The 15782-nt window shown below is 32.5% G+C and overlaps 1 protein-coding gene across 1 annotated transcript; it reads right to left on the bottom strand.

The window, feature by feature from the left end:
• Positions 1-960: 960 nt before the first annotated feature.
• LOC142636556 (acid phosphatase 1-like) lies at positions 961-4228 on the bottom strand. Its single transcript, XM_075810814.1, has 3 exons — positions 3751-4228; positions 1652-1861; positions 961-1242 (listed from the first exon to the last, which is right to left on the bottom strand). The coding sequence occupies exons 1-3, from the start codon at positions 4131-4133 to the stop codon at positions 1065-1067; spliced, it is 771 nt and encodes a 256-aa protein (XP_075666929.1). The 5' UTR covers positions 4134-4228; the 3' UTR covers positions 961-1064.
• Positions 4229-15782: the final 11554 nt, after the last annotated feature.

The following is a 15782-nucleotide window of genomic DNA, read 5'->3' as shown; positions in this document are numbered from 1 at the left end:
TCGAATGGGGTATTGTCTTAAAGTTAGCAAATTTACCATCAGCACTCTCTCGACTCTATCCCTCATTTGCGAAATCTAGATGAATGCATAATAGCAAGCACTTTTTTCCAAAACCAATTCTAAATATTGTCCTTCATTTAACTGTTTTTGTCTGTATGATTAAGATATATAGGCTGTAAGGAAAAGTAAAATTAATTTGATCCACATCCAAAAGGAGGCTAGGGCCTAGTGCATATTTCACTCAATACTTATGTTGTCTTGGACATTAGGGACATGATTTAATGTCGAGTCACTCGACTGTCCTTTCTCCGTTCCTACACTTCCTCACACTCGTTGACCAGGCCCTCAAATAAGGTTTGAGATAGAAATATAATGTTGCATATTTCCTTTTAGGAACAATTTGTTTAATTTTTTGTTCAATTTATAAAAAAAAAGTTGTATATGAAAATTAAAACCCAAAAAATAAGTTTATAAACTAATCCCAAACACACCTATATATCTATATTTTGTATTTTATTTCTAAATTTCACAAGTCTTTTTTTTTTTTTAATTAGAAAAAAAAAAGTTAGTTAGGCAAGCATTTCGATTTTCGTGAGATTTCACAATCTTTTCGCCAGCCCAAAAGGGAGGAAGAGTTAGGGCTCACTGGCAGCTAGCATAATATGATAATATAATTGAAAAACAAATAAATTATAATTGTTTTGATGGAAGATTGGGGTCCATGAGTGTATCGACAATCGAGTATTGACCATGTTTGGACCATAATTTTCTTGATCATAACAATTTAAGCCAGAACCTAGAGCAGTTCAACAGTTTTAATTCCCAACCAAGGCTGTTTTCCCTTCATTTTTTTTTGACAAATCATTAAACCCATAGGTACAATAATTTTTGTGTGTGTGTGTGTGTGGATGAACTGCAAATCTTTATCAAGAGAAAAAGATTACACAACAGACTGACAGATAGCTCAAACTAATTCAAAAAGATTTAAGCATGGTTATTACATCCCAATAAGTTGGTTTTTAGCACTTAGCATTTTATTTCCTAAATCATATATAGTTCAACATTCAACTAATATAGTACATTGGATCGGGTAGCTTGAAAGTCCGATTGCCAGTTGGACTACCCATGAGATCGCTCCACTGGTCACCAATGTTCCCAATGATTCTGTACCCATTTTTCTCAAGGTTATTCCTCTCAGTCGATTTGTACTCCACGGCTGTTTTTCCTGTATAAGATGAGGCCCTGCAATAAATAAATAAAATGACACTCATATGTAAGAAACAAAACTGAAAAACTAATTCACAGACTTCATAAAAAAAAAAAAGTACTATTAGTGTGATTTAACTTAACTTATGCTAAGTTTAAAGTTTGATTACGAGTCCTGTAACTTAATGACAATATCTGATTCTTCTAATTAATAGAACTTGATTAATTTTGAATCTTATTCCCCTCATCTTTTATGAATAAAGAAAAGCTTTTACCGAGTTTTGGTCTATCATAATTGTAAGGCACTTCAAAATCCAGTCTTTACTTTTTAGTATCACTAGCTTACTTGTGTGTGATGAATTAAATTATACTAAGTTTGAGGTTTGATTACGAGTATTGCAATTTAGTAAAATCCAGTATTTACTATATAGTATCATTAGCTTACTTGAGTATGAGCTTCTCCCAAGTGTGGAATCCAACACGCTTTAGATTATTTGTTGTGACAGTTCTTTGTTCTTCTGATCTTCCTGTTAGGAATACAACCTTAATACCAAGAGATAACAGTTTTTTGTATAACTTCACACTCTCCGGCAATGCTGGTGCTTTGGCTGTAATGACCCATTGGTTGAATAACGTAGAATTATATGGCTGGACCCTGAAAATTCAATACGATTAGTTTCTGGCAATGAATGTGACATCCAAAAGTATGAACAAGAATAACATCAACCATTGTTAGCAAAAAAAAAAAAAGAATAACATCAACCATATTGCTTAATACTACCAATAAAGATTTTGTTTATTGTTTTTAATTAAAAAAAGAAAGAACAAGAAAGTGCTTTAAAGCTAAAAACTTAAAATTAATAGCATAATGTCCTTATGAATTTTTGTTATATATATATATATATATATATATATATATTTGTTTTGGGAGAAGATAATGATGAATTGAGAATTTGTAGAATAACTAAAAGGATGGCTTTGTAAATGGATGTTAACTCTTCAACTACCTCTATAAAACTAGCTATAAAAATTTGTCACTCGGTCCCATGCCAGAGCTGAAGAGGTGCTCTTAGACTCTTAGTTGGAGGTGTATATCATTGTGACAATCAATAATAGTCATCACATGTATTCTAAAAAAAATTTAAAAAAATTTCCTCGTGCATGTATCTACTACTACTGACAAGTAAAACTTGAAATCTACTTTCTTACAGAGAGAAAAGAGATATCTTTTACAAGGTCTAAAGTCTTCAAAGTCACATCAAATAAGTTTGATGAAAGTAACACTATAATGTAACTAAGACTATAGAGAAGAAGTGCCAGTGCAAGTGCCCAAAAATGCGGATAAAAAAGTGACAAAAATAGTGGAGATCGATAAGATGGATGGTTAATGCCAACTAGTTTGGTCTGTAAAGCTAATTTGGTCTTTAAGACTTTTCGAAACTAACCAATTTGGTCCTTAAAACTAATTTAGTCCTTAAAACAGTTGAAAAAAAAAAACTAACTATTTAGGGGCTAAGTCGGCTTTAGGGACCAAATTGGCTAGTTTTAAAAAAACTTGGATCTAGTTAGCATTTCATGGGTATTATTATGTATTATTGTGTTTAGAGTTGGAGGTCAAGTTTAAATGTGGAAGGGTTACAAATTAAAAGGCACACGTACAATTTGTCATATTATTTAAAATTTGACACAAAGTCTAAACCGTAAAATGGAAGAAATGAATAAAATTTGAAATAGAGGGGATCCTGTTCTCAAAATCACATATTCAAAATACTTCAATTCCTATCCCAGCTGTCAAGAGACATGAAACTCTATTGACATAACTTACTTTTGTTTATTAGGAAAACTAGGATTCAGATCTGCTCTTCCCATTGTCATATTGAATTATCAAAAAAATCCCTAATCCCCACCAATTAACCTTATAATTGGTAATATTTTCCCCTTTTAAAGAAAAACATATTGGGCAGAGGATGTAATTGGGAGCTTGGAATAATGGCCCCCTTTTGGCCCCAACTAAATCTGCCCCTAAAAGCTAGCAAGTACATGCTGCAATATTGGCTAGCTGCACTCATATTTTACGGTTCTACGATTATAACCAGCCAAAATGCTGGCAACAATCAGCGAAAAAGCACTGTTAGTTGAAAAAAAAGAAATGAAAGAAAGCAAAAGCACTCAAAGAAAAAGAAAACACTAATGGTGCAGCTCAAAATGGTTGTACTATTGGACTGCATTTCATGCACACTAGTTGATGCCTGAAAGCTATAGCTAGCTAGTAAAAAACAAAGAACAAGAGAAGAGCTAAACAACAACATTGAGTTACAAAATTCTTGACTATATTATATCGATCTATTTTATTCATATACGTTATAGTATGCCTTTGATTATTTTCAAATATGTAATTACCATTTAAAGTCTAATATCATTGCCGTAATCCACCTATTAGAAATCAAGAAATGTATGTTCCTTAATTTGTTTGTCAGTGTATATGTGTTAGTTTACTAAATAGGTATTCAATAAAATCATAACCACTGTTGTTTGACTACGTACCCAAATCCATGCTCAGCATAGTAAGGTAGATTAGAGAGTGTAGTCTCATCTATGTCAAAGACCCACACATCCTTGCCATCTCCTATGAGTTTGAGGCTCTGAGCATAGTCAATAGCCTGACTAGTAACCACTTTGGAGTCTTCTCTGTACTGGTAGCCTAGCATGTAGTGACCTACATACCCTTCACACTCTTTTGGAACCGTAGTCCAGCCAATGATATTGTGAGTTTCGACCCCGAGTCGCCAACTTAGGCATGATAATCCAGGAACTTTGTTACCAGATTGTGGCCTGAGAAGGTGAATTTGGTGAGATAGACCCAGGTCTGATCCTTGGGATGATGATACCACAATTGTGGCAAGAAAGAAGAATAGCAACATTCTCATCTTGCTAGCTTTATGTATATAGTTTCTATAAGAAACTTTGCTACACCTATGAAGTAGTACCCATTTTCTTCCTTTAAATAGGCTTTATCTTGATCAACAACCTCGTGCTTTTGGGTATATTTTATTTCAACCAAAAAAAAAAACCAAATTTTTTTTTTTTTTTTTTTTTTAAATTACCACGGTTCCCTTGGTCATGGTGGACCAGTATGTCTAACCCTGCACCCCTTCTAGGTGCAACAACGATGTAATGTGACGTGAAGAAGGAACTATGGCCACTGAGTGATAACTTTGGCCTTTCACGGTACATCCTTCAAAAGTGACGTATGTCTTGAAATTTTCATGTCATTTTGCCCTCATTTTTCTGAGGAATCAATCCAGAGGGCGACTTTAATTAGTCTATCACATAAAGAACAATATCAGCTAAAAATTTTCCATCTCACAATTATTGATATAATTTCTTATGATTGGACTAATGTTATTTTCATCGAAGTTTATTGCTGATATCATTTTTATTGTGAATTAATCACAGCAAAGAATGTTATATATATATATATATATTTATATTTATACATATAAATAACGAATAACATTCTTTGTTGTGAATAGTTCACAATAGCATTTTGATCCTCTCGAACTAATCATAATAAACAATCAATTGTTGGCATGGTTATTAATTTTTGATCATTTTGAATTTTTGCAAGGAGAATAGATAAAGATAATATAATCTAATGGTGGATTTTTTAAAAATTTTCATCAAATTAAAAAATATTAAGTGGTATAATATTGCTTAAAATTACACTAGATGTAATTTGAAGTTAACCCCTCTCTCTCTCTCTCTCTCTCATATAATGTGGTGTTTCTAGAAAACATCTCTTTCTTCAAGAAAAAGAAAAAAGAAAAAAGAAAAAAGAAAAAAGAAAGCATCTCTTGAATCTTGATATGTGCTTGGCCTGTGTGAAATCTGTAAATTTATCTAAGCACATAAATTAGACTTTAGCTATATGACACACATTTAATGGCTTAGAATATATTTGCCTTTTTTACATAAAAGTTTTCTATGGATACCCGAAGCATGTTTGGCCATATTTGTTGTTGTTGTTGTTAGCCAATCTTGCATTGTCTAAGGCTAGAAATAATTCTCACGTGTACTTGGCACTATACTTCGATTGTGTTTTTGGAAAAATATTGTGACGAATCAATGTGTAACCCATAAAGAAATAAACCGAGTGAAACCCAATCACAATTCACAAACTACAGTTGTATTCTGTTATAGCCTTATAGGTTGTAGAAAAGACATCATATTCATTGGCCAAGCGCAAGAAATGGAATTTCAACAAAAGTATGCAATGGGTCATTAACAAAAGCCTGCAATTACAACCTCAATTTTATAAATTCCAGGCAATTCAAATTCACTTTTTCCTAGTTTTCCCTTGTAAATCCAATTTCTTTGAAAATGAAAAGTGACAGATACAGAATAAGCACTTATTATATTAGTTAGCTGAGCTGTTGCCTGTTGACTTGTAGATACTCTTTAGAGACAGATCACCTAGAAGGAATTAAAGGATAATATTTTTTTTTGAACGAGTAATATCCACGGAACATGTGGAAATTTAAAATATGCAAATTGGAAAACAAGGTTTCCAAGATTTGTATAAAAGAAAAGGAAAAAAAAAAAACTAAAAAAGCCATTACGAACTGACGATACATATTGTCCACACTAGTGTGTCATTTCTAGAAATCCGCATAGAAAAAACCATTTCATCATGGATGAAATTGAATGTCACAAGCTTTATTTATTTATTTAATTAATACACACACATAATGGAAAGTCAAAAGTTGGTAGCACTTCCTAATGGAAAGTATCTAATTATCAATAACAGTCAGATCTGATGATCCTTGTAATAGATGGTTATTTAATAATTGCTAATTTCCTATGTCGGCAACTACAGCACACATTTGGGCTGATACCATTGAGTAATGTTTGAGATTTTTGTTATTTTTTATTATTATATAATTTTAATTTATGGTATCTGCGAGCTTTTAATGAATGTAATTTTTATTATCGGAATAAGATATTAATTAATTTTTTGCATAGGTGGGAGTTGAATCCTAGATATTTTATTCAACCATTGAAGACTTTACTAGTTTTTTTTTTTTAAATTTTTTTTATACAAAATAGAATTTCTACTCTAGCATAATTCAAGTGTATATGTGTGTGAAGCTCACTCCTAGAGACTTGAACCCCAACCTTTGCCCCCACACCCCACATATACTTATACTTTTGGAGTGACCACCACATCAAGGGTGCGTGGTGGTACTTTACCAGTTGAAGTGTTGAGTTAACTAGAACTCACACTGGAAATTGGTATAACATGACTTTTAGGGTCCGTTTGGTTTGGTTGGAGGTGAGAATTTTTTTTATTATTTTCTCTCATTTTTGTTTGGTTGAGAGTGGAAAAGTGGAAGGATGGAAAAAATGAGTTTGAATAAATTTATTCATATACCCTTGTTAAAGAATGATGTTTAATTAAATAAAAAAAGTGACAAATAATCACACAAAAAAGAGTAATCACCCAAATTTATTGAAAAATAAAAATAAGGTCCCAAAAAAGAGAAGAGGCAATGTGCTGCCCAGCAAAAAAAAGAAAGAAAGAAAGAAAGAAAGAAAGAAAGAGGCACGCCAAGCCCTAGAGAATTAAAAGAAACAAAAAGAATAGAAAAAAAAGAGGCAACAGCCAAGGAAAAAAAAAGGGGCAACGGTATTGCCCAATGAAAAAAAGAAAAAGAAAAAGAGAAGAGGCAACTACCAGAAAAAAAAAGGGCAACATACTGTTGTAAACACAAAATTTTTCAATTGTAGAAAATCAAATAATTGAAAAGAAATACGGTTTGCAAATATAAATTTGTATTGATGAAAAATGAGTAGAATCTCTATTTTAATTCTTTTACAAAAGAATACCCTTTGATTCTATCTTCATTGAACTTGACTCGAACAATAAATTTTCTTGACTTTAGTTGAAAGATGGATTGAACGGTCTCTGCAACAAATCTCTAACTTTGAGCTTATTAGATATTTATTGTTCTTCAAGTCTTCGAATGTGAAGGCTTTTAGGTTGAAGTTCTTCGGGACTTTAGAGGCTTGATCCGTTGAGCTTCAAAGATTTAAGATTTGGGGTTTGTTGAAGTTTATGGAGGCTTTTTGAAGTTTAATTCCAATAGAACTTCAAAGAACTTCTTGAGGCAGAATTTCTCCAAAGCTTTGACGCCTTAGAAAAATTCTCCTTAAATGAGAGGGAATGTTTTCTATTTATAGTGGTTGCAGAGGATAAGCTCCCCTTTGAATTGATATGCTTGAAAATATATAGTAGGCTCTTGATTGACTCAAATTCTGCTTAATAATTATTTTTATTTATCTATTTTGATAAATATCACATGTTGATAAAGATAATAATCAACAAAGATAAATAATTATCTCTATTTAATTTATTTATTTTAATAAAGATAATTATCCATAAATTCTGAATAGAAAATTTATCTTTATTTTAATAAAAATAATTATCCACAAACTTTGGATAGTGGATTTATCTTTATCTTGTGGGCCAAGTGACACGTGACAAATTTCAATATGCCAATGTAATATCCATTTGGATGACACATGTCATCATTTGATTTAATTAATTTAATGACATATTTATCTAGAATTTGCCATTAAATTTTTGATGTGATATTTTGTAATTGGCTTGATAATTTTTTACCTCCTACAACTGCCCAGTGGAGAAGAAAAGAAAAGGCAACTTAATTAATGTGCATATGTGCATTTTTGTCAATTAAGAAAAAATTCATCCCCATTTAGTTTTCGCTCTATTTTGGGGAGAAAACATTTTGGTGGGAAAACATTTTGATGGGCCTGGGGAGAAAACAACTGAGTCTCATCATTTATTTTCCTTCCTCTTTACCCAAAAAAACACTCCAAAAAAGTTTTCCTTTCCATTTTCTTTCCAAAGTTTTTCATCCACCTTATTTCACCTCAAAACAAACACACCCTTACACTTTGTTTGGGAGGAAAGAATAAAATGAAAATAAAAATGAATAAAAGAATTTTTTTTAAAATATTCATTCCATTTCCTTATTTAGGAGTTTTAATTAAAGGAATGTAAATGTTGTTTCTTTATTTGGGAGTTTAAATAAGAGGGAATACTCATTTTTCCATTTTCTTTTAAAATCTCAAATTTTCTTTCCTTCCAAAATTAGGAAGAATAAGAGTGAATGAAATTAGATTTAATGAATTTTTGACTAAAGCTTCCAAATTACTCAATCCTTTGTGAGTGCAATAAAAATTTGGGATTTTTTTCCCATTCATTTCATTTTTTTTCCCCTTTCATTTATAATTATGAGTGCCCATCTTCTCAAAAAAAAAAAAAAAGAAAAAAGAAAAAAAGAGCACCCATAACTTTTGAATCCATCATTAAGATAATTCATATTATTTTGCATCAACCACAATATATCATATTGTGAAATAATTATGATATCATGAGATTAATTGAATATCATCTAACATAATCTCTAAATCAAATTAATCAATCCCACCAAATCAGCTCTAACTACCCACTCTTCTAGTCAAATACAGGATTTACAACATGCACATTTCATGATTCGATTTAATAAATACTCTTCCCTGTAGTTTGTCCTTTATGACTATCCATGAGAACATTGCAACTTTGAACACACCAAGAGGGAGGTAAATATATATATGGCTGCACATACGCTGGCACGCCAAGATCATTTTTTTCGATGCTCCTGTTATTTTATGGCTTTAGGATGTACCAGATTCTATTATCCATATTTATTTCGAATGAGACTTTGTATCTTTGGCCTTTTCGATGAAGCAATAAAATACTCATGATCTTTCATCTAAAAATACATTACATGCCAAACATGCTGTTTATTTTTTTATTCGGCTAGTTACCAATTTCACATGGCTATGGCCCTTTCCTCTATATTGTTCTTCAGAAAACTAATAAAGAAAAGGTAAGATAGAATCAAACGCCGCCCAAAAGATTTTTAGTGCAGTTTTTAGGGTCCCTATGTCTTTCTTGCTTGTTTGTGTAATAACGTCTTCTGAAAAATAAAAGAAAACTAGAGAAATAGTAAGAAATAAAAAATGAGCCAATAAACTGAGGTTCTCTGGGCTTTTCTTGAGCGTCGCAATTAGTTCACTTGATGTCAAATCCAAAAAAAAAAAAAAAAACCCCAAAAAGAAAGAATTGAAAAATAAGAATATCAACTGCATGAAACACATGAACTAATTAATTAAATAGTACCTCATGGTGCTTAATCAATAACTCTCATTTGTTTTGTATATTTTTTATGTATGGGATAGATTAGCTTAATGCCATGCGTGTGGTCTATACTGCTTAATCTTATTATATATATAGTGTCCTTGCCTTTAGCCATACTATTCTACTTACTTCACATGACATGTTTTGAAAACTTAATGGCTTAATAGTACGGTGGATTGAACTTATGAGATCGCAGAATTTATGTTATACCTATCATCTGAATACTCTTATAATGATAAATTTTTTGTCAATTGAGTAACTAAAACTCATGATAAGTTGATAACTCTGAATTTAAAGACATTGAAAAGTATTTTTTTAGTATAAAAAAAATCATATTAATTTCACTTTAATAAATGGCCCGACATGTATTGTTCCACCTTGTTAATTTACATATGATAAGCTTTTTGTTACGTATGAGATGATACGTCGACATTCAATCAGATAAGAATATAAGAATATGATAATAAGATGAAAGGTATGGGTTTATCCCATCGTGACTGAATGCATAATTTGTATAAAAAAAGTATATCTATTCCCATAAAATAAAATAAACCATCCCTATTGGTTGGACAGTTGGACATAATGTGACACCCCATTTATTTGGGAGTGGGGAACAAGGTTTTCTAGGGTGACACCCCATTTATTTGGACATAATGTGACACCCCGTTTAATCACTGGCACTGTATAGCCAGAGAATGTGAATTTCATGGGTCATATATTATAGATAGGTTTTCTAGGTTTATGCTACGTTATATGGCAAAAGAAATCATTGTCTCTTGGACAAAGTTCAATAAGTATATTTTTTACTCACTAAAAAAAATAATTATACTTTTTTTAAAAAATAAAAATATAAAAGATCAAGATAAAGATATTTACAAAAAAAAAAAAAAATCAATTCATTTTAACGCACATGTGATCTAAATTATGCCTTTACCAGAATATTCTTTTGTTGTAAACTGTTTGTAAAGTTGTCTAAAAAAAATGTAAAAAAAGATTTTCATATAGTTTAATGAAGCTTGATTAAATTATTTTAGAATCTTAATCTTCAATTGAAAATTTAAAGGTTTGATTTATTAAAAGACTCCAACTATTCAATTTTTGACACGAGATTTTATTTAAATAATGAATATGGTATATATATATACCAATTATGTAAACAAAGGGACAAACAAAGGGACACTAGTAAAATACAAGGACAAGTTGTCAATGGGAATGTAAGAAGATCATGGATGCTTATTAATGACATATATTACTAAGATACTATAGAAAATAACATTAAAATATGGAATAGAACATAGAACAAAATACAACAAACTGAGGAATATTATTAGATTAAACAAGTTTTTTACAGGACTAGAAGACATAAACTGGGAAATATTACATAAGGTTTTCTTTTTTCTTGCTAACTCCCAATGAATATGGTATATATATATAAAGAAAAGCAAAAGCGCTACTGGAGGACCACCCAATCTTGGTCCTCCAATCTATTTCGTTATTTGCAAAAACCCAAGAGCGTTTAGAGGAGATGGAGATGGACCCTTAGAGCATTCATACCAGCTCAGTTAAAAATTTGTAAAATAAAAGAAAGTACAATTTTTACACATTTTATGCAAAAAAACACTCACATCAGTGGGTGTATAAATAGCCAAAAATGTGAAAATCCATACACGAGCTACAGTACCGTGTAAATATACACGGGTACTGTAGCTCGTGTATGGATTATTTTATTCATTTCCCATTCACTCCATTTTTCCTCTCTCTTCTCCGTTCTCAACAAACTCAACGAACTCAGACATACACTTGCTCCAAAAAAAAAAAAAAAAACACAGATACACAAACACACCCACGATGCTTTGGTCGACGGAGCTGCGGATCAGTGGAGCTGTGGATCGGAGATCGGAGTTGGGATCGGTGGTGTGTGGATCGGAGATCGCGGCTGGGCTCGGTGGTGCGTGGATTGGAGATTGCGGCTGGGCTCGGCGGTGCGTGGATCGGAGATCGCGGCTGGACTCGGCGTGGATCGGAGATCGCAGCTGGGCTCGGAGATCGGAGCTGGAAAATGGGGGGGGAGAGAGAGAGAGAGAGAGAGAGAGAGAGAGAGAGAGAGAGAGAGAGAGAGAGAGAGAGAGAAATGAAGTTAGAAATGAATAGAAGGAGAGAGAGAGAGACATGAATTATGTAAACAAAAAGGGACAAAGAAAGGGACACTAGTAAAATACAAGGACAAGTTGTCAATGGGAGTGTAAAAAGATCATGGAGGTTTATTAATGGCATATATTACTAAGATACTATAGAAAATAACATCAAAATATGGAATAGAACATAAAACAAGATACAACAAACTGAGGGATATTATTAGATTAAATAAGTTTTTTACAGGACTAGAAGACATAAACTGGGAAATATTACATAAGGTTTTCTTTTTTCTTGCTAACTCCCTCTAACTCTCTTTTACTCTGCCAAACTAAGAACACAAGAGGCCTATTTATAGGCAATAATTTACAACAAATATTTTACATTAAGATAATCTTTGAGTTGTAAGGACCGATTTGTTCTTGACATTTGTCCAAAAGAGTGGAGGTCTTGGAAGTATAGTGACAATTGTCTTCTGGATGTAAGGATGCTAGTGTAGTAGATATTCACTTCTGAATATGCTGCTGACAAGAGATAATTATGTTGTGGAAAAAGGAGAAAAACATTATGCAATAGTGGTAGTTGTGATCTTAAAGCAAGAGATACGGCAAAATAATTGTAGGGAAAGGAAGGTCACATAATTGGCTTTGTTGGAAAAGTCAACAAAAGTGGCTGTTGACACCTTTTTTTTTGAATATATATTTCTTATATATCTATCTTTAGTCATCCCACCCATCTCTACCTTGAAACCATTCTTCATCAACATCTGCATCTGGATCATGATTATGATAGTAAGAGTCATCATAGCCAAATAAAGGATTAGGCATCTCCTAATGGTCTTCATGTGGCCATTGCTGTCTCCAGTAGCACTTTTGCTTTTCTTTATATATATATATATATATAAAGAAAGGCAAAAGCGCTACTGGAGGACCACCCAATCTGTTTTGTCATTTGCAAAAACCCAAGAGCGTTTAGAAGAGATGGAGATGGACCCTTAACCTAACAATGAGTAACCTAGGACGATAGGTTTTGGGCCCATATATATGCAACTCTACAGAAGTTTTAAGTAGAATTTCTGAAATGGCACTGCTCATGGTCTTGCAAAATTGTAGATGTGACAAGTTGAAAATTACTTAAAAATAATAACAATACTTTGAGCCTCACTTCGCCACCTTTATTTTATTTTATTTTTTGATAATCGACAGTATAACCCGACCTTGGAACTACTTGAACTTGAATCCTTAAATCTCTCAAGCCTTTAAGGCTTGGAAAGTACCAACTCGCTTAATTATTACGTGGACAGTGGTAGCGAAGTACCAACTTCTCTCGAGCTAGTCGCGAAATGCACTGATCTTCAATTAAGCTTGAGTCTTCACCAACTTAATACTACACCCAATACAATAAACTCCCACAAAAATACAAGGAAACAAATTTATGCAAACTTTTTGTCATGGAATAAAGCCAACATAAAACATAGTTGTAAATCACAACTTTACAATCTCCCCCTTTGGTTATTTTGTGACAAAACACACTATAATAGACTCTAGACTTAAACGTGAGTTTGGGAACAATGGCAAAACTCACTCACACCTAAATCTAGAAGTTGTGAAGCACTTGGAACATATATACCTGTAACCTGAAACATTTGCACAAAACGCATTAGACCCTCAAGGTAAATCAAGTGATAAAAGGATAAGTATAATGCGATTAAGGGAACTTAATGTGAAACATATGAGCAACTTGATTATACACAAAACAGTCATATGGAAATGACTACAATGATCATACAGCAAAACAAATGATCATCTGGACATGCAATCATGAAAGCACAAAGACATAAGGATATATACATGTGTCCAAATAAAATCAACCAAAAGGATAGCTGAACCCCCATTAAAAAGCAAAAACAAACAAGACCCATGTCAGTAAAAAGAAAACAAATATGACCCAACAACCAAAATAACATTAAAAATAAAAAACAAGTTTGAGAGAGAGGTAGTTTTGTTCACTAATACCCAAAATCTAAATGCTAAACCAAAAATCAAAATAGAATTTTTTTTTAAAAACTTATCGTTGGGGAGATTGAGAGAGGTTAGGTTCGAGTGAGATTGAGAGAGAGAGGTTGTTTTGTTATTGAAAGAAAACAACAAAATATAAAAACCCCATGAAGCAAATCCCTTAAAAAAATCCAATTAAACCCCAGCTTTACAAATACCTAAAATCGAAACCCTAAACCAAAAATCAAAACAAAAAAAATTTAAAAAACTTATTGTTAGGTAGATTGTGAGAGTGTCTTGAGTGAGATTGAGACTTGGAGAGAATGTTTTGAGTGAGATTGAGAAGGTCTTTGAGAGAGAGAGAGAGAGAGAGAGAGAGAGAACCAAGGAAGGGCGGCGAGACTAGATTGGAAGATTGTGGGAAGCGATGGTGCTACTAGGTGCGATTGGTAGCGCCGGTAATGGAGGATAAAGGAGAGGCGAGATTGGGAGGATAGAGGGGAGGCGAGATTCAGTGTCGTAGATTGGGTTAGGGGAGGGAACAACAATAAAAAGTGGAATTGGGGGGTTTTTTTTTTCTTCACTTGTGTGGAATTGAGGGTTTTTATTTTATTTTATTTTGTTTTATTTATACCAAAGCTATAGCCATGTTTAACAAAGCGTAGCTATAGACATGCTTTAAGCCGCATTTCAAGAAATGTAGATGTAGGCAAGGTATAGCTGTGTTTTGAAAATGCGGCTATAGACCCTTTTAAAAAAAGTTTTGTGAGACCTATAGTTTCAATTAATACACACGGCTACAGACAATACAATAGTCGTGTCTTTAAAAAACGCGGCTTTAGGTGTTCCTATGGCCGTGTTTCTTAAACACGGCTATAGGACATCTTCTTTCTTCTTCTTCTTTTTTTTTATTTTTTATTTTTTATTTATTTATAAATTTGATTGGATCTATAGCCGCATTTTTTAAATACTGCCATAGGCCCTACCCAATAAAACGCGACTCCAAACTTTATAAACGCGGCTACAAAAATGGGCTATAGTTGCATTTTCTAAAACGCGGCTATAGGTATATGGGTGTAGCCGCATTTGCTACGAATGTGGCTATAACGCGGCTATAGCCGCATTTTTTGTAAACGCAGCTAAACAAAACGCAGCTATAGCCAGTTTTTTTGTAGTGAACCTCCCTAATTGGTCAGTATTCTAGAAGACTAAAACTATGTTGGAAACTACATGCTTGGCAAACAATACTGTTGGGATTGTCGAGTTGTGGCCAATGCTGCCTATACCGATGCCAAGAACCTCACACTCGGTGATGATGGCTTGAATATATATATAGACCCTGAGACAACTAACACTCTGTTTGTTTCAACAATGATATTTTCTAGAAAATGCGTTATTTTCTAAAAAATATTTTCTATAAAACTATCTCATTTTTCCATGTTTGGTAGCAACTTTAAATAAGTTGAAATTTTTTTTCTTAACTTCTTTTATTTAGCTTACTGTGAGATAGAGTTGTTTTCCAAAAATATTTAATGGAAAACAATCTCTAAAAATAAGCCATACTTTTTATGTTGACCAAAGATAGTTTTCTTTTGACTCATCTTTTTTTATGCTACTAGACACTGGAAAATAAAGAAAACTATCTTTACACAATGTTTTTCATTGAAACAAACGGAGCGTTAAAAGGACATTTCCCACCTTTATTCTTAAACTAATATATTATTTGTGTCAATTATTATGAACACATGATTTAGTAGGGAATTGTAATTTTAAAAATGATAAAGTTTAGTTACAAACTTGGTAATAGTTATTGGCTACAACTCCCACTAAAAAAACTAACATAGTTATATATTTTAAAAATCTAATCTCTCTTTCTCTCTCTTTGAGGGCAATTGCATATAACTCAACAGCCTTTGGAGAATGGGTATTGAAAGGCATAGCACCAGCTCTGCTTGCAAATCTTGATCTTTACAAAAAAAATTAGTAGATCTTGAGTTTAAGATTGTCTTTCTTACCTGAAAGTCTATTATCTATAGAAACATTATGATACAGAACCTGAAGGATGTTGGTTACACCACTTGGGAGAAGCTCATACTAAAGTAAGAATCAAAGGATATGTATATATATATCTCATGCGTATTTTGGACATTGTTTTGATAATTTATATATATAAAAAAAAA

Source organism: Castanea sativa, chromosome 5 (assembly GCF_040712315.1).
Source record: "Castanea sativa cultivar Marrone di Chiusa Pesio chromosome 5, ASM4071231v1".
Lineage (NCBI taxonomy): Eukaryota > Viridiplantae > Streptophyta > Magnoliopsida > Fagales > Fagaceae > Castanea > Castanea sativa.
This window is presented reverse-complemented; position numbering and strand designations above follow the sequence as displayed.